The 21,045-nt window shown below is 41.9% G+C and overlaps 1 protein-coding gene across 3 annotated transcripts in view; it reads right to left on the reverse strand.

Annotated features, from left to right (window-relative positions):
• The window catches only part of XPO6 (exportin 6), a 109,203-nt gene that overhangs the window by 71,607 nt on the left and 16,551 nt on the right, over window positions 1-21,045 (reverse strand). For all 3 annotated transcript variants that reach the window (XM_061153077.1, XM_061153076.1, XM_061153075.1), the window contains exon 2: window positions 1,730-1,820. In XM_061153077.1, coding sequence (XP_061009060.1) covers window positions 1,730-1,820 — 91 coding nt within the window. The remainder of the gene's footprint in view (window positions 1-1,729; window positions 1,821-21,045) is intronic.

Consider the following 21,045-nt stretch of genomic DNA (forward strand, 5'->3'; position numbering starts at 1 on the left):
CCCTACCTAGCGTGGAAAGACAGTAATTTATTCTAAGACATCAAAAAAGAAGCAAGAAGTGGTTCCAGCCCACACACTCAAATAAAGCTACGGAGACTAGGTACAAAGAGAACTGAACTAAGGCACGCCTGTTACTGAGCCCCCGGATTCCCCTTAGCCAGCATTTAAATTAGACATTTGTAGCATCTGGTTATTTAAAACTACTTTAAAATCAGATTAGAATACAAACATGCTAAAATGATACCACTTTTAATGCATGAACACTGAAGATGAATAACATTTGCACTGCAAACTGAAATTTAAGAGAAAAACAAAAGCATGTCCATTATAAGCTAAAAACGGGACTACAGAGAAATCTGTGTTGGAATATATAACAGACTGATTTAAGGGAAAGATCCTTCACCTCCTTGCGTAAAAATCACCAGTGATGTTTGTACTGTAAGATACTCTGGTAGCATGAAACTAACAAGGGGCTCACTACGGGAGCAGTAGTCGCATCAACACAACTGAGTAGTAAGGGAACCTGGGGAAGCAAGCAGAGGGGGGTCTTCTGAGCCAGACGCCTGGTCATCCACTGGGCCCAGCTCTGTCAGTATCCCTCACTGATAAATGCTCTGGTTCCCTACAGCACACTCCCTTAGAAAAGAAAGGCATATACAGGGGAGGTCCAAAAGAGACCACCATGTTTAAAATTAAAAGCGATAAGAAGGTGCATCCCCCAGGAGCTGAGGTGATGTTCAAAGGATACGGCAGCCAAAGTTTTACTGACTGGCCACCTGAAAATCCAAACCCTAATCAAGTTTTGGACCGAAGGCAGAAATCAGCCATACCAGTTAGCTGGCTAACATAATTCAGAGAAGCCACACGGGCCAGAGAAACGGCTCTGCAGAGTCCTGCAGACACAGAAAAATGCCTCCAAGGGAGTGAAAGCAATGAAGGGCAGTGCAGAGCAGCCAGACATGCAGGGGCAAGCCTGCTGGTTTGGATCAGGAAAAACAGTTTTCATCTTCAAGTTCAAGGGTTAAGTGAAGACTTGGAGAGACAGAGAGAAAGATTACTCTAGGACCAAAGTACAGCATGTCTCTGAAGCAGAGATCTCACACTTCAATACTCTTCTAATGTACAGCATGCTCTAAAGAATATCGTGCATGTAGATGAATATAAAATTCAGAAAGAGGTTCTAGAAGGTGCTGAGAGTCCCAGAAGACCTGAAGTTATCATACCTACATCTCTCAGTTGTTTGAAGCTTCTATTCAACAAAAGTTGTAGAAGGAAAGGGATAACAGTGGCAATAAAGAAAAAGCAAGAACTGGAGGTAAATACCCATTATAGGATCTCTGGGCACTAGATAAGATTTCAGCTAGACTTCTACACACCAAAAGTTAGATTGTTTTAATGCTTTTTATGAGATTTTTTGTTTAATTAAGTCACAGACTTCTTATAAAAGTTCAACACTGTTGAAATTAAGAGCAACACAGGGGGAGGGGTTTCCACATACGACCAAAGGAAAGAAAATCCATCACTCTGGATTAAAGTGGGCTCTGCTGACTACATCCATTGCAGCTAGGTTTGTAGACCCCACCAGTCACTGACCAGCAGGACTGGGGCAAAAAACAGCCAGAACTCAAGGGGAGACATTCAGGCTTGACCAGTCGAGAGTACCACCTCCTTCCTCCCACTGGGGTCTGTCCGTCATAAATGACTCTTTACAATTCAGCACTTCACTTACCTATCTCACGTTTCCTTTCATTGGTTGTACAGTCATGGAAAAACTCTGTCATCAGATTTTCCAATGCCCTGAGAGAGGCTTCTTCAGATGCCTAACAAAGGAATTTGAAAAAAAATCAGCAACTGTATTTTCAGTTCTACTGCTCCTCAGTTCCTTCCAGGTCACATTCAACAGTCACAGTAATTTACTTCCTCAAAACATCTTGGTTCAACATTCTTCAAATGCATGATATAAGCCAGAAAAATTGCAGGGAATTTCCAACTTGGCTCAGTGCCCAAAACTTTAGAATACTGTATATATTCATGCTACTGTGCAATTAATTTTCAATTATTTATGCTAAGGAAAAAGGGAGCAATAATTTAAAATTTAATTCTGGAAACAGACTAAAAGCAAATTAACAGTCCCTGATTTATTTTAGACTGAACAGGTAGAGTGAAAAGATTCAAAGAGGTTAGGGTGCTTTACAGACTATCTGTCAACAATATATTTGCCCCATGTCTGAATAGCGTGCGTTAGTGATAGTCGCTCAGTTGTGTCCAACTCTTTGAGACTCCATGGACTGTAACCCACCAGGTTCCTCTGTCCATGAAATTAGCCAGGCAAGAATACTGGACTAAGTAGCCATTCCCTTCTCCAGAGGATGTTCCTCACCCAGGGCTCAAACCCAGGTCTCCTGCATTACAGGTGGATTCTTTACCATATTATGAGCCACGAGAGACTACTGGCCATATTCTGACTCAGAACAACTGTAGTCAAACTGCTGCATGGATTTCTGGGGCTTCTGGAAGGGACTTCAGGAGCCAAACATTCCCTCAACTCTCAATCTCACATGAGCAGCCAACAGAGATTACGGTGCAGCTAAGAGCCACGCAGAGCAAGGACTCCAAGTAAGAGCACCCCCCACCACAGGCCCGCAGACAGCCCTACTCTCAGCCGAACCACTTGGGTGGAGAATGGGAGAGAGGGGCCCGCGGCTCCCCAGGGCTCCTCCTCTCCCTTTTCCAAGCGGAGCCCCAAACCCACTTCCTCTTCTCTTACTGAAGGTGGGAACATCAAACGCAGCACTGAACTTGAGTCAACACTCCTCATATAACCAGTCTACGATAAGGTGAGTGCTGGCAGGCCCTTTGTGAATCTTCACTGGCATTAATCTACCAAGAGATGATCAGGAGACTACAGCAGTTCCGATTTCTTGTCTCTTAATTTCCTCCTTTCCACCCACCTTCCCCATATCCTCTCTACTACCCCCAGAGTGAGAGCTGACCACTAAAACTGCATTTTAAGGGAACTTCCCTGGTGGTCCAGCGGTAAAGAATACACCTTGCAATGCAGGGACACAGGTGTGGTCCCTAGTCAGCGAACTAACTCTGCTGCCGGCCCTCGGGTTGCCAGCTGCTGAGCCCGTGGGCTCTGCAGTCCTGGTGTCACAACTGGAGAGTCTGTGCGCCACGACGGAAGATCCCGCCTGCTGCAAATAAGACCCATCACAGCCGAATAAACAAACAGACATTTGTTTAAAAAACTGCATTTTAAAACAAGTCCACATTCAAATGTGTCATGTATCAAACTGTAATATTACCAGGGGCCTCTACTTGGTAACTGGCTTTCGAGGAGACTGAGGAACTTGGGCCATTTCTGCAGGTGAACCAGCACTTCTTAGGACTGGTACTAATTACACAGGCTGAATCAGGCTTGCACCAGCCCATCTACATCAACCAACACATGTAAACACACCGGACAGCACACAGGGGTCACGTTCAAGCAGTGCCAGGCACAGCTGTCCCTCCCATGCTGTGGTCATGGTGACAGCCATGCAATGGCAGCTGAACTCTGACATGTGGAGTGACAAATTACTGCGCAACAGTCCTAGCACTTGTGAATCTGAAGGAATTTCTTGTCTGAATTTTACGATAAGAATTAGCCCTCTATTCCTTTTTCAAACCAACGTATCAGTTCAACCAAGAAAAATTACTGGATTACAAGTTGAGCTGCTTAATTCTAAATGACACAATTTTTTAATGCAGAAATAACCAGAATGTGGGACAAAAATAAGACTGCAATCCTTTTGTGTGTGTGTGTGTTGATCAAAACGGCCTCACTGTTCTTACTGACAGATTTTCTAAGTGTTATAAATTCAAATTTCAAAATGAATTTATATAAATAAAAGAATGCTTTGGTCTGCTTCATAGATCAACTTGGTGTACCATTTCATCTGAAAAAATGATTTTCCATTTTTAAAAGTTTGTGAGAAGATTTGAAAGAACCAAAGGAACATCTGCTGTGTTAAAGTAACTTTTCGGCAAAAAAAAAAAAAAAAAACAACAACAACAACAACCATAAATCGAGACATATTTATTAAACTAAAGCCAGCTATTTAGCGAAAATAAATCAGTAGTTTTATGGAGGTAAAATAAGTTCCTGAACACTAAAGACACATCTTCAAGTCACACCTGCTCCACGAGTGATTCTTTACTTTTTGGCCGAAGCATGCAGCTTGCGGGGTCTTTACCAGGGAAAAAACCTGGGCCCCCTGCTGTGGAAGCGTGGAGTCTTAACCACTGAACCACCAGGGAGTCCCTCACAACTTATTCTTACAGTGAACCACACCAGCGTAGACTAGAAAAAACCTGAACTCATCACATTCAGGCAATCAGCTGTCAAGTTTTATTTCAGATGGGTTCTTGAGGCAGAAGTTCATGAACTTGACAATCACTGGCCATATATCAAAGGCTGCTGAAGCAAGTTCCTGCCTCCACAGAGAATCCAACTCTATCTCCACTCCAGTCCCATCACACCCACCCTCACAGCTCCAACCCAAGAAGCTAGCACTCCCACAGAAAGGGGAAAGATGAACACCCACCAAAACCATTGGATGTGCTTATCAAATGATGGTCACTATATGAAAAAGGAAACCTCCAAAACCTAATAACCCAGTGCCGTCACCAGGAATTTCTCAACAAGAACAAATAGTGCTGTTTGCATTTTCAATCACTTCTCTAACTGCAAAAGGAATACCTACCCCACAGGGTGCTAAGAGGATCAAATGAAACGCTACATGTTAAGCTGCTGGGTAAACTCCTAGGAGCGATCTAATTCACAGTATGGCTGCTATCATTTTTACTTAGTCCCAGATACCAAATGAAAGCAGACCAAAGCAAAACAACAGAAGTAGTCAGGCCTCCTTTGAAACTGGAGATTCATGTCCTAAGGGCTTTGTCCCAAACAATTTAATTTAGTGGGGCTTTTCTAACTGGATTTCAAAACGCAACTATTTTGAGGGGAAGGAAAGGAGGTTGAGACTTTACTAGGGTCACACAGTCAGAACATAGATTAAAGGATAACATTCAAGACCTGAAAATGGTTGAAGGGATATTGGAGAACTATCCCTAATTGGCAAGATGGCCAGTGGACCCCTTGCCAGTTGTTTTAAGTAGGTGGTGAAGCCAGAATTCAGACAGCAATGGGTTAAGAAATTAGTGATAAGTAAGCACATGAGACTACACTTTCAAGTAATAAAAGGACAAAGAAATAAAACAAAAACCAAGTACCCTGATGTAGTAGGAAGAGCAGTTTCAATTCCCAAAGGCTATTCAAGCACTGTACTCATTAAGTGACGAAGAACATTCAGAATTCAGACACACCTGACTGCTTCCCATCCTGGACACAAATTTAAGACCCAGATCTTACAGAACAAAAAAACGAGGTCAGCTCAAAACCGAGCAAGGCACATTCCACATGCAAAAAAATTTCAGTTACATGGCAGATATAAAATGTAAGAGGCAAAACAATAAAGCTTCTAGAAAATATAGATCATCCTCATGACCACAGGGTAGGGAAAAAATTGTTGAAAACACCAAACATAAAGAAAAAGACTGAAAAAAAAGAAAAAGAAAAAGACTGATAAATGGAAATAGTCATCAAATGGCACCATGAAGAGAGTGTAAAAGAAAGCCACGAAACAGAAAAAGATATCATCAATGTGGGTAACAGAGAACTTAGCGCAAAATAACTTCTACAAATCAATAAGGAAAAGATAAATGACTTAATTTTTTTCAACAGGCTAATAGTTATAAAAGAGGACACTCCAAAAGCTGATACATAGAACAAGTACTCAACTAATTAGTCATCATAGAAATGTAAATTAAAAACAATATAATGCCACAAATCTATCAGAACGGCTAAAGTTTAAAAGACAGTAACAGGTACTGCTGAAGATGCTGCTGGGGGGACTCTAAACCGGTATAACCATTTTGGAAAACGAACACAAGCATTCTTTATGACCCTGTAACTCTACTCCTTGACAATATAGCCAACAGAAATTTGTACCCCACGAAATGTACACAGATGTTCACAATACCACTATTCATAATATCCAAAGAGTCCAAAGAACCCAATGTCCACCACCAGTGGGATGGATAAGTTGTGGTTTATTCATCAGGAAGATGTTATAACAGTAGAAACAAATGAATATTGCTTCATACAACAACATGGGTGAGTTTCACAAACAAAGCTGAATGAAAGAAGCCAAGATGCATCCAACCCTCATTATTTGTTTTATGCTAACTTTTAAAAAAATGAGCAACACAAATCCATGGTGTCACAGAATGCATGCATGCTCAGTCGCGTTCAACACTTTGCGATCCCATCAACTGTAGCTTGCCAGGCTTCTCTGTCCATGGAATTGTCCAGGCAAGAATACTGGAGTGGGTGCCATTTCCTACTCCAGGGGATCTTCCCGACCCAGGGATCGAACCCATGTCTCTTGCGTCTCCTGCATTAGCAGGCAGGTTCTTTACCACTGAGCCACCTGGGAAGCCCTATAAACAGAAGAGTGATTATTAGCCTTTGAGGAGGAGGGTTTCTGGGATGCTGGTAATATTCTATTTTCTTGATCTGAAAGTTACACAAAGATGACTGCTTTATGCATTTTGTAAGTACATACACACAAGTTTTGAAACTTAAAGGAATACTTATTTTTAACATTCAGGTTGGTGTCTGCAGACTCTGATTTTAGAAACTGTGTTTTTTCCTCTAATAGCACAATTATTAAGAGCAGTCTGGGGACCCAGAGGTGAAGTCTGAGCATGAGACTCCTAAATTCCTAGGCATCATCACCTATTTCTCCTCAAAGCTACAAGGATGACAACACAAAGTACTACAATCCCATAAATCTATAATCCCCTTAGGCTTCCCTCAGTAGCAAATTTAGACAGGATAGTGAATTAAATGTGGCTCATAATACACTCGTGGAGACCTATGTACATATCTAAAAAAATCTTTTTGTCCCAGAAAGAGTTAAAATTTACCAAGTGGAGCTTTCAACTGTGCCTGCCTTAACTTTATCTGCTTTTTTATAGCACTGCTCATGATCTAGCAGTTCAGCAACTATACTGTATGACTGATTTACTTATTAAGTCAACCAAAACTCACAATCACCTAAAAACTTACCCAAAAAAATTTGAGAGAAGGGGAAGGTCCACATAATTTGAAATCTTCTGACTCTTCCCTCACTACCACTTCTACCAGGCCCTAATACCCTCCTGCCTAGATTACTGGAACTTTTTACCTAGTCATCCTCATGTCAGCTTTCCCAATTCCAATTCCATCTGTACTTCACCAGATAAATGCTTCTAAATAGCCATTTTCTGCCCCCAAATTAACCTAAATCTAGCTTTCAAGAGACTTTATATCTGGACCAACTGAGATGTTCAGTTAACTCTTCAAGAAACAAATAATCTCAATATTCACTAAGTAACGAATATTGTATTAGGTCCTTGAGATACAAAAGACTGTCCCTGACTTCCAAGAACTGGAGATGGCCTGGGGGGCCAGGGGGGAAGAGTAGAGACTATAGGGGAAAAAAAAAGTAGAATATGATGGTTTATATCCTACAGTAGTGACATATGGATAAATAGCTTTAGGAGCCCAAACAGAACTCTGAAGACACAGGGAAAGCTTCAGAGATGACAAAATACTTTGGGATTTGAAGAATGCAGACAACGTTTACTGGGAGGAAAGCATGCCTATGCCTGATTCACTGTTGCTCACCACAGGAAGCCATCACTCCAGTCTGAATACTCATGGTCTCCAGAACAAATAGCTATTCCCATCCTGCATTTGCTCCTTGGTCAGGTGGCGCTAGTGGTGAAGAACTTGCCTGCCAAAGCAGGAGATGTAAGAGACTCGAGTAGGATCTCTGGGTCAGTAAGATCCCCTGAAGAGGAGCATGGCACCCCACTCTAGTATTCTTGCCTGGAGAATCCCATGGACAGACGAGCCTGACAGGCTACAGTCCATAGGGTCGCACAGGGTCAGACAAAAGTGAAGCAACTTAGCACGTACACACTGCAATTCATAGTTCAACCTTCATGAAGTTTCTTATGAAGTTTTCAGTACAGATTCCTCCCTTGTTTTCATCTTCTGTATTTCCTTGTAAGCGGTATCACAGAATTTTGCCCGTGGCAATGTTCTCTGCTCACTTCAGAATGGCACCATTAAAGAGCACAAGCTCTGGTGTCGGGTTCCTTGGGTTCAAATGAGAACACACCTCAACCTTGGCCTAATTATTTAACCTGTCACTCTTTCTCCTCTTACGCACAACTGGGAATAATAAGAGAACCTAACCCGTGGGGTTGTTCTGTGGATTAAAGAAAATAATCTGTGTAAAGCATGTAGTAAACATAATGCCAGGAATAAAGTAAGGATGTGAAGTCACATCTGTACCTGTTAATAATTCACAGATACCAGGCCTCTTTCTCTAATGAGAACATAAAACTGTCTGGAAAGAGATTCTGCCTAATACGTTCCTACTTCCTGTAACAGCCGGTATGGTGGTAGTAGTAGTGTCAGTCGCTCAATTGAGTCCAACTCTTGGCGACCCCATGGACTGTAGCCCACCAGGCTCCTCTGTCCATGGGATTCACCAGGCAAGAATATGGAGTGGGTTGCCATTCCCTCCTCCAGGGGATCGTCTCAACCCAGGGACAGAATCTGGGTTTCCCGCACTGCAGGCAGATTCTTTACCATCTGAGCCACAGGGAAGCCAGTATGGACTGGCACTCAAATATCTTACAGACCAAATTCAGTAGAGTAAAAGGAACAAGTAGACTGTTGATATCAGTTTTCATTTCTCAGGAATAATGGTAATTCCTCCAAATTCAAGATACATATGACTGTGCTTTAATTTCCACCTTTGAAGAGCTCTGATCATAATGACTTTTGCTCACAAGCACTCAAGGATTATGTTCTGAAAACCAGGAGACTGCTAATAATTTATCTTAAAAACACTGAGATTGATAATGGATAATATTGTGCTTTGTCTCCTAAGACAAGACACCTAGATGACAGTTTTCTCAAATCCTGATTAATTTGCAATGTTTTACCTAATTGCCTCTAGAACACCCCTCTGTAAAGCGTAACCTTTTTATAAAATTGGTACTGGAAAAAAAAATGACTTTTTTTTAAAAGAAGGTTGTTAAAAGGTGTTTGTCACCTTTGCCAAGAGCTACATTTTATCTATTCTTCAATGAGGTGAATCACATGAGCCTTCTGTACTCAGATTGATGCTTCCTTGATAGTAAACCTAAATATGAGGGCAAACACACATATAGCAGAGTCCAAGCTCAAAGACTCCTACAGCAGATCCAGAACATTTTACCACTCCAGTCTCTTCTATCTAAAGAGAAAGGTGATTCTATACTAACTGCTGACCAAGGTTAAAAAGAAAAAGTATGCAAAAGACACCTGGTGTGTTAATAAGAGATTTCATTAGCAAAGAAATTCAACCTCATGTAAACTCTGGAAGCTAAGAGGATTACCACGATGTCTACACTCTCAAAATTCACATTCTTCCCTGCACCCTTCACCACTGCAAAGAAAACTGATGAGAGAAAATCTCCTTGGCCTTTAGACCTGCATATAAATATGAGATGAAATACTGAGCTTAAAATTACATACAATGGAAATCAACGTGACATCCATCCGTCCATCCCTTCCTGCAGGCAGTTCAAAACGCCAGAAGCACACCAGGAAAGACCCAGGCAGGAGAAGGGTGCGCAGAACAGGACTTCTCACCCACCACTGCTCTTTGTTCTCTAAAGGACAGTGTCTGCAGATTGAGACAAGCTAAACAAACCACGATGAAGTAGAAAACTCATTTTATTCCTCTAAAAGCAAACTGGTGAAAACAGTCGAATCTTCAAAGTCCAACACTCGGGTTGTTGAATGCTGAGGCAACAGATACATAGTGAAGTAATTATGTTATATACAAAAGTTGAAGCGGGGGGGGGGGGGGGGGGGGGGGTGGCGGGGGGGACACGACATGTTTCTACTGATGGAAATACAGGGAGAGTCACACCATGTTTTTGGAAAACAAAGCCCAGGCAGATGTACTTATCACAACTCTATGAACATATATATCTGCAACTAACTACTGAAGATATACATGTGCCTACAAAGGCTCCTGGCTGTCTCGCCTACAGCTTCATTCTGAATGATATTTGCCCTTTGAGAGTAACTACAGACTTAACTTTGTATGATATCATCATGCAGATACTTAATATTTGATTAAAACATATACTGCGGCTACATCTAAACATATTTCTAACCATAAAAAGGCACCTTTCTGCTTTAGTCTAAATCTACCACAAAGTTGATCAATGGCAAGACATCCCCCCACTCCCGCTCCCAGTGTTTCTTGGGTCTGCAGAAAGTGCCCAGTCAGATTCTGTTTCTTCCATGAACAAAAGGCTCTGCTGACAGCTGAGGCCGGGGAGTGAGGAGCAGCATCACAGCCCAGCGTCTGGGCCAGGAAGCCCAACTGGCCCCGAGGCGGTCGCCAGAGTCTCAGCAGTGCATTCTGTCCCCACGGGGACCAATTAGGGAAACAGCTCGTACCCAGCAGTCAGTGTGTTTTATGCTGGGGAAACCTCATCCCTGTACTACTGGACAAGCTTAAAAACAAGAGGCACCAATTAGCTACGAATAGACAGGTACACTGGTTTCAAAAATGTCCAGCAAATCTAAAGAAAACTACAGAGTCATCACAAGTAACTCACACCTGATTCTAGACTAGATACTGCACTGGAGGGGGAGAAAAATGCTATAAAGGACTTAATTTGGCAAACTGACAAAACTGGAATACAGATGGTAGATCAGGTAGAACTACTGAATTGATGTTAAATTAATTAAAGTTGACAGCTGCACCATGGTTATGTAAGAGAATGTTTCTATTAGGAAATACACTATATGGGGCAATGGACCATGACATAGGCAACTTACTCTCAAATGATTCAGAAAATATCATGTGTATGTATGTATGTATATGCATATATATACACACATATACAATAGATACACAGAGACAGGAAGTGCAAATAATAAAGCGAACATGGCAAAATGTTAACAAAACGTGAGTTTGTAGAAAGAGTGTTAAGAGTATTCTTGGTACTACTCTTTCTTTGCCAGATTTCTGTCAGTTTGAAATTTTTCCAAATAAAGTTTTTTAAAATCTCATCTGTTGAACTGGTACCCTCCATCTTGCTCCACACTGCTCCAAGTTAGCTGGTCAAAGAGGAAAGAAAAAGTGAGAAGAGAATACAATAAGGGAAGAAATTATTTTACTTTCTCAGATGCCAAATTTATTATCTCACACTGTTTCTGAAAAAGGATAAACCCTAGGTCAGACATTAAAAATTTAGCATCTGCTGGTTGGACAAAAACTACATCCCACTAGGAGCTAAAATACATACAATTTATATCCTTATTTATTTATATTCTAGTCAGAAAGCTTTAATTAGACAGCCAAAAAAGCAAATGATAAAAATAGTTATTCTGCAAGAAACTGTCTAAAATAAATGAGTAATACAGCCAAGACTGGGCTCTCTGTTCACAATCCCATCTGCTTCTCTTTCCCAGGTACATATCCCAGGAGGATGAATGTTTACATGTGCATGCGGAGTCAATTAAACTCAAAAGATACTCACTGAGCACATTTTAACACAAGGCATGCTACCAAGAATTCCTAAATCAGGACCATGGAATCTTAAGAGAGAAATAAAACAAACCCCAAAGAACAGCAAGTCAACCTCCTTTTATAGATCAGGAAAATAAAGCTCAGAGAGAGAATCTTGCCCAAAGTCGGCCAGCTATTGGTCAAGTCACTGGGCAGGGCCACCAGAGTCCCTTCCCAGCCGTGGCTCCTCCACCCCTTCAAGAAGCACAGAGGAGTTCTGCTCCAGGCGCTGTAGGGATGATGAATGACCTGCTGTTACCCTGCCTCAGATGAAGTCAGGAAGTGGATGGGTGAGGGGTTAATGAACCACAGCAAACGTGAATCACAATTACCACTGCAGCTCAAATGTTAATGACTTCATTTCATTGTTGTTACCACCTGAACTGTTTAAGAGCAAGTCTCCTGCAAAACCCATACCACGTTCCTCCTAAATTACTCTGAAACAGAACTGGCTTTTTAAATAACAGTTAAAATAACATTCGTTTGAAATTTTGGCAAACATCTCCAGTCTGTATTACAGAGTGCTGGAATCTGGGAGAGCATAATCATTTCCCTTCCCTCGTCCTAGTTCTATCCATTGATATATAATCATTTCCTTTCCCTCACCCTCATTCTATCCATTGATATATAATCTCAAGAGACAAAGTACAGATCAAAGTCTAATGTCCTCCTTAGAAAGGGCAAAGTTGCAGCCTCCTTCCTGTTCTGAACTGCCCCGGCCTGCCCAGGTCCAGCCACAGCGGAAAGGCAGGACACAGAGCAACATGAACTTCTCCTGTGGGGAGGCAGGTGAAAGGCTTGAAAGCTGGGTGGTTTTGATGCAATGACTTTGCACCTGGTAGATGCGGGCCATGTTACTAGGCTCCCCCCTCCACCACGCACTCATCATAAACAAATCAGTGATCAATCTCTCCTGTGGTAAGGAAAAAATGTGAGGAGGGATACAGAGCCCAGAAGAATGTGCTCCAGTACAACTCCTACCTCGGGTACAGACAACAATCCCCTAAATGGGCATCAAAGCAGGAATGAAGGGACACAGAAAAGGAGCTCTTTACATGAGAAGAGGCTTCATGCGAGCCAGTGCTAACACTAAGAGGTCCTCGGCCACAGAGAAAATGCCAGGTGAGAGGCAGCCCCCACTCCAGAGAACAGCCTACATGACTTTGGGCAAATCCTGCAAGCTGTTGGACAAGCATCCTTGGACTAAATGCATTCAGGGGTGTTTCACGCAGCTGATGATGATAAAAGGAAAATGAGAAGTGTTAAATCGCTCAGTCGTGCTCCACTCTGCGACCCCACGGACTGTTGCCCGCCAGGCTCCTCCGTCCATGGAATTCTCCAGGCAAGCATACCGGAGTGGGTTGCCATTCCCTTCACCAGAGGATCTTCCCAACCCACGGACTGAACCCAGGCCTCCAGCATTGCAGGAGGATTCTTTACTATCTGAGCCACCAGGGAAGTTGACGATAAAGTGCTATGTAAATGTTAGCTAATCCAGTCATCCCTCTCTCACTATACGTTCCTCTCAGCTCACCCTCCATGTTTGGATTTGCTCTTATAAAGACAAAGTCCCCTAAGTTGTCGTCAGCTTGTCCCTCTCAATATACCCTGCACCACCTTAATACTGTAATTCTTAATTTACGATCAGCCACGTTACTCTAAGGCTCTCAAAGTACCACTGCCAACTGCCCAAGGGTGCTGGTGTACCCCGCACAACATAAACCACGAGGCCCACGCGGGCAGCTGCCAGAGGACCTCCGAGGGTGCTGCGCGCTGCAGGAAGTGCGATGCTGCTGCTCAGGCAGAGACGCGTGCTCAGTAGGAAGTGATGCTTCCTGGCTGGGGGCGCTCAACGCTCCTCCCGTCACCACAGATGACCACCAGCCACCAGGAAAGACAACACCGTGTGCTCTGGTGAGAGCAACTCTCTCGGCCAGGGACTCTCCTGGGTGCTGGGTTCCGCACAGCACTACGAGTCGACGTAGCTGTCTTTTAAGTTTTACTTTCAAGAAAACGCTTGGGACTCATGACTGTGATTTTTTTTTAAAAGCTGTAACTTTTACAATATGAAAAGCTACTGTAATATTGAAACTCTACATGATCTTGTGCCTCCAGCCCTTTGAAGATTCACTGGGTTACAAAGGCAGAACAGTGGCCACCAGGGGTGGTTTTTTTTGGGGGGTGGGGGGAGTGGGGGAAGTGGAGGTGGGAGGTACACAGGAGAAAGGAAATGGATACTTAGCTCCTGTCCAACTGTCTGACCTGCCAGGAACCCTGGCCTTGCTCATATCCCCGGGTAAAGCAGGGATGACTCAACAGCTTTCCACCAGCCTCCAATCCCCACGTAACAGGAACAACTAACTAGCTGGAAAGAGGAGTACATTATGGCCCTTTTCATGGTTCTCAACTGGGGTAAGGAGAGGAAGAGAGGGAAAGAGAAAGTGCTGCTTTTGATTCCCACCTCTAAGCTCTGCTCCTCACTATGGGCAACAGCCCAAAGCCAAGGGACAGAAATTTCACACCATTCCACCCATGTGCGCCCTTCTACCGTTACTGGGAAGGCTGGATACTACCGATCCTGGGAACGCCTTAAAAGTGAATTGTTTGTCACAGCATAACCAGAGGGGTATGGGCTCTCCAGATCTGTGTCTGACCTCTAACTTCACCACTTACTTGGTGCATGACCTTGAACAAATAACTTCCATCTCTCTGAGCCTCAGGTACTTCACTTGCAAAGTGGTTTTACAAGTCTCCCCCCACACCAGGTAGTTATGAGAAGTCAATGACATAACATACAAATCCATTGGCACCCTTAACCATAAAGGAGCAAAACTATTTCACTATTTCATTGATGAGTCAGTAACCTTTAAAAAAAGGAAGACACCAAAGAAACAAAAATTCCAAGTAAGAGTCAACTAAAGGCTCAAAAAAATTCCAAGAATGCCACCATCTTCACCAGGGCTACAAACAAAGACTATACGAACGGTGCCATCATCTTCCAGGCTTCTGTTTGTGTTTGGGACAACATGGGTTGGAACCAAATCCATGACTGCAGCAGCAAAAGCTGTTTGGTTTGCTTTTGTTTTTATAAGGAAATAATATTACAGAGAATCCCAATACATAATACAGACTCAATCAGAGACTACTGAATTAACAGGGATGAACAGGAGAATTGAAACGCCTATCCAGCACTCAGGATCTCTCTAAGAAATCACCACACTAAAATTCCTAGCATTAAAGCCCTTCCAGCTTTGATTCAGGTTCCACCAAGTATGCCAAGTTTTCTTCAGGTAATAAATGGTTACTAAAGACCGGTTTACAAATTCTCTAAGTATCCTTCAACTGGAAGCCTCTCACCACCACGCAGGGTGTTTGCCATCTGACCATCACGGGTGATCAAGTCACCCCATCACCTGGCCTTGACCTGCCCTTGGACTTCACCGTGTCCACACTCCCTCTTCCAGTTTCCTCACCCTCCCTGGGCCCCAGCTAGACCCAGCTTCTCCACATAACACCTCCACATCTTCACAGACGCCATTCCTACCTTCTCTACTTATAGAACTCCTATCTATGCATTTTACAAGACTCCTTGAAAAACAGCACCACCTCCATGAAACCTACTGGCCACGGCTGGGCCAGTCATTGTGGGCTTCCTAAAATTACACAGAAGACGGTGAACTGAAATGACCTCTTTGTCTTGCATACAATGCTGGTGAGACTGAAAACCAATACCATCACAACAGAAGACGATTTAGCAACATCTACGAAAATTTAAATGCACAGACAGCTTCATGCAGCAAGTATACTTTTAGCAGTCTCCAGGCCCCGCCCAAAGTTTATGTGTGAAAGATCTTCAGGTCAACACTTTATAAAACAAAAGACTGGGAACAACCTAAATTTCCATCAAAGCAAGATTAGTTAAATAAGGTACATCTACATCATGGAATACTACCCAACTGTGAAACAATATACCAGTAAGTACAGTATGCTAGCCATCAGTAGAGGTAGAGTGGATAAGAGAAAAATACTCTTTCTCTTTCTCTCTCTCTCTCTCGTTTACACTGGTAACGGTGGATGCTTCTAAAGAAGAGAACGGAGTACTAGGGGCAGGGGAACAGAAAGAGGCCAACTTTCCTCTGTACACTCTATTGCATCGTTTAAATTTTGTATCTTGTTCACTTGTTTAAAAAGAGAGAGAGAGAACCAGAGAAAAAAGAAATTTCCTGCTAGGTCCCTCCAGTGGACTGGAGTACAGAGGCAGAGACTACCTCCAACTCATCTCTATTCCCAGGGTCTACCTAAGCACACAGCAGGCACTTAATAAACACCTGTCACAGGAGCTATTTTAATTCTTTCTCTTACATTAAGTGAAGCTGTAAACCAGTTACTCAACGGTGATAACTTAAAAAGCTAACACTTACTCAGCACTGGGTACGTACCAGGCACTGTCCTACGTGTGTTAGTTGCTTAGTTGTGTCCGACTCTTTGCCATCCCATGGACTACAGCCCACCAGGCTCCTCTGTCCATGGGATTCTCCAAGCAAGAATGCTGGAGTGGGTTGCCATGCCCTTCTCCAGGAGATCTTCCCAACCCAGGGATCAAACACGGGTCTCCTACATTGCAGGCAGTTTCTTTACCGACTGAGCCACCAGGGAAGCCCTGTCCTAACTTGGTGCTTGGTGTATTTATGGAACCATATATAGCTTCTGTGGTAAATTCTTCTGTGGACAAGTCAGTACCTTGTTTTCTTTAGTCAACAAGTTAATCACTTCCCCAGAGTGTCCTAATGAACTGGCATCAACTCCTTTAATCCTCATAACAATCCCATGGCACAGACAGGAAACAGAAGCCCAAAAGGATTAAGTAATTTGTCCCAGGTCATATACTTGGTTAAGTGGAAGAGCCAGGATTCAAACTCAGGCCCCAAACCCATGTTGTTGAACAAGAGGTTATACTAGTCTTCAGATATCCAGGAATGTATTAAAATCACTAAACACTGAACACACTCCTTTCTGAATACCTACTGTAAAACTCTGTCCTTAACTGCTTAATCGTAAGCAATGCTGAAATAAAATGAGGTCACTGCCTACTTGGGGGACTGAGGTATCTCTAACCCAAGTGCTGATCGTTGGCTTTGCTGACTGACACTGACCCCACCCACTCTGGGAAAGAGATTAACGTGTTGACTAATGAAAAAAAGACACTAACTCGCCCACAGAAGAATTTACCATGGAAGCTATATATGGTTCCATAAATACAATCCTCCATCTACACGAAGCATTCCATCTCAGTGAGTATATGATCAAACTCTGAAGGCCCTTGGAAAAACTTTTATGTGAAAAATTAAAAACCAAACACAAAACTTTCCCCACTTCCCAGGACTTCCAGAGAAGAGATCAAACATGAAAAACAGATGCCCCGGCCCCTCTCTGTCCTTGCAATCCTCAATACCAATCTTACTTCTAAGCAAAAATTCACACACTTCCTGAGTTCCTGTGTATTAGACACTGTCAAAAACTTATTCATTTTTAAGCAATTTTGTTGCCTTTTTTTTTTTTTGGATGATCTTACCTAAAGTTCTTCAAATCATGCTGCTGCAGAGGTTAACTTTGAGAAGGGCTTCCTATATATTCCCAGCCATGGAATGTGCTTTCATTTCACTGGCTTTCATTCCCCAAGCACCATACTCTTTCTATCTTCGTCCTTATTTTAGGTTCCCTCCTCCCCACAAGGCCTGTCGCCCTCTGTCACCACCAACAATCATAAACCAGGGATGGGAAATCTTGACCAACTAAATATGCTGAATTAAGACTGTTTAATAGATGGACTGTCAATTTTCAAACTCTAATATTAATATATAGATTCAATTTGAATCTCACTTAATCTAATTCATCTTTTTTTCTGCTTTAAAAGATACTGAGAGGCCATACACACTGTGAGAATTGGAATACTTCCTGCCATGTCAGTAAACAAGGACGCCACAGTCAGCGATTCCAGCCCTTCAGGGCTCTCAGGAAGAAGCACCTGTGATCTGACAGTCATGAGACTGCGGCCACTCCCTCTGTGGGCTCCAGAGAGCTCAGAACGTGAAAACACAGGGTACTGGCCAAAGGGCAGCTGAGATACATTTGAAAGGAATGATTTCAGTGAGCCCAGACGCCTGCATCTTCCCATACATAGGGGAAAAAAAAAAAAAAAAAATCGCTGAATTTCTTAACTTGGGATACCAGATTTTCTTTGCTGTTCAGTCGCTAAGTCATATGTGACTCTTTGCAATCCCATGGACTGCAGCACACCAGGCTTCCCTGTCCTTCCCTGTCCTTCACTATCTCCCAGAGTTTGCTCAAATTCATGTCCATTGGTTTTCTCTAATTAATAATAATCTTTTGATGTTCAGACTACCTGCCCTTTGTTGTTAAGACTTCTATATAACCTGACTCCTCCCCTCAACTCTTTGGAGCAGTTCTCTCAGGACTACTTGAGATGCTCTCTCTCAGGCTTAAGACCTAAAAGTTTTCACCAAACAAAACATAACTCTCAACTTCTAGGTTGTGACTATATTTTAAGTCGAATATGACTCCACATATATGAGACAACAGAATAAGCACAGCTATAGAGACAGAAAGCAGCTCTGCGGTCGTCAGGGGCTAGGAAGAGGGAGAAATGGGGAGTGACTTTTCCTGGGTTCAGGGTTTCCAGTGGAGAGACAGAAAGCTCTAGAACTAGAGAGTGGAGTGGTGGTAGTTGCATAACATGGTGAATGTACTTTTAATGTCACTAAACTGTACACTTCAAAATGGTCAACTTTGTTACATGCACCATGCCATGCTAACTCACTTCAGTCGTGTCTGACTCATTGAGACCCTATGGACTGTAGCCCACCAGGCTCCTCTGTCCATGGGGATTCTCCAGGCAAGAATACTGGAGTGGGTTGCCATGCCCTCCTCCAGGGGATCTTCCCAACCCAGCGATCAAATCCATGTCTCCTGCGGCTCCCACATTATAAGCAGATTCTTTACTGCTGAGCCACTGGGGAAGCCCTTCTGTTATGTGTACTTTACCACAATTAAAAATAATAAAAATCTACTTAAGACCACAGGAAAAAATGCTTAAGGCACCACTTCTAATAGATGACAGTAAAAGATAAATAGTAAGTAAAGTAAGCGTAAGGGATGTCTTCTATAAACAAAAATAAAATCTAACTTGGTAAAAACTTTCCCTACCAAAGAAAAAAAAGAAACTGAGGAACAATGAAAAGCCATTTTTTAAACTTACTAATTCTGCAACAATTTTTCTGAAGGCTACACAATGCTGGTGAGTATTTTTCTATAGCTTGTGGGAGAATAAATTGGTATAAGCTTTCTGGAAAAAGGCTAATGACATACCTCTAAAATAAAAGATTTATTAAAAAAAAAAGAAAAAAACCTTCATACCCTTTGGGCCCTTCTGGCAATCTATTCTAAGGCAATTTTCTGAAACACAGAAAAAGCTTTTAGCAAAACATTAATCACATATTATTTACAATGGTGAAAAATGGAACAATCTAACTATCAAAGAATCCATGCAATGTGATATTATAGAGTCACTGCAGGTATTTATAAAGTATTTAATGACTGGGAAAACTACTTATACTATATTAAGTAGAAAAGGCAGAAGAAAAAAGTACATTTATGGTGTGATCTCAACCATATTTTAACAGTAAATAGAAAAACACACTAGAAGGAATGAAAAATGTTATTAGAGGCTGAATCAGATGGCGGTAATTTCTTGCCTATTTTATACTTATCAAATAGTCTACAGAGTTCAAAATACCTTTTATAATCAGGAAAAAATAAGCAAAAACAAACAAACAAAAAATGGTGGAGAAGACTTTGTGATCACATCAGTACCAGCTTTAAATGCCAAACAGTACTAGAAGCAAGCAGGTGCAGAAACTGAACTAAACTACTGGCGACAAATCTTGGAAGACTGGGCTACTGTGACTCTTGTTTTTGTCTTTAATAAATTCCTATGAAAGAAGAGTATACAGGAACTCCCTGTACTATTTTTGCAACTCCTCTGCAAGTCTAAAATATCTCAAAATGAGATGCTTAAATTGAATACATAAATCCATGATAGATCACTTAATTTGTTTTTTCTCTAAATGCAATCAAAACAACAATGCAGTATCACCTCACTCTGGTCAGAAGGGCCATCATCAAAAAGTCTAAATTTAATAAATGCTGGAGAGGATGTGGAGAAAGGAAACCCTCCTACACTGTTGGTCAGAAATGTAAATTGGTGCATCCACTACAGAGAACAGTATGGAGGTTCCTCAAAAATACTAAAAATAGAACTATCATATGACCCAGCAACCCTACTCTGGGGCATATATCCAAAAAAACCCTCTAATTAGAAAAGATATATGCATCCCAATGTTCAAAGCAGCACTACTTAAAACAACCGAGACATGGAAGCAACACAAATGCCCAGTGACACACCATACTCATCAATTCAGCCATTAAGAAAGAATGAAATGATGCCACTTGCAGCAACATGGATGCACCCAGAGATCATCATACTACATAAAACAAGCCAGACAGAGAAAGACAAATACCATGATATCATTTATGAAGAAGCTAAAAAAATGATACAAATAAATTTATTTATAATACAGACTCACGGACATAGAACACAAACTTATGGTTATCAAAGAGGAAAAGGGGGGAAGGATAAACTTGGGATTAACAGATACACACTGCTATTTATAAAATAAGCAACAAGGGCATACTGCATAGCACAGGAAACTATATTCAGTATCTTGTAATAACCTACAATGGAAAAGAATCTGAAAATATATATATAATTTATATTAACACATATATACATATATATTAACACATATATACAGCTGAATTACTTTGATGTACACCTGAAGCTAACACAACATTATAAATCAACTACACTTCAATAAAAAATAAAAATTAGGGACTTCCTGGCAGTCCAATGGTTAAGACTTCATGCTTCCACTGCAAGGGACACAGACTCTGTCTCTGGCTGGGGAACTAAGATGCCCCATGCCACATGACATGGTCAAAAAAAAATACTAATAATAATAATTAAATTTCTTTATCTAAAAACAGGATGCAGAGTATAGAGGAATAATTTCCTAGACAATAATAAAGCTCCTTTCCTCAGTAGCCTTTCCAAGAGTAGCTGCCTTCAGAGACATCATCATCACCGCCTATTTCTGTACTTTTTCCCCTGCCATACACATCTCCTCTTCCAAAAGTTAAAAACTTCTATGACTTCTAGTCAGGGCTT

Source organism: Dama dama, chromosome 10, assembly GCF_033118175.1.
Source record: "Dama dama isolate Ldn47 chromosome 10, ASM3311817v1, whole genome shotgun sequence".
Lineage (NCBI taxonomy): Eukaryota > Metazoa > Chordata > Mammalia > Artiodactyla > Cervidae > Dama > Dama dama.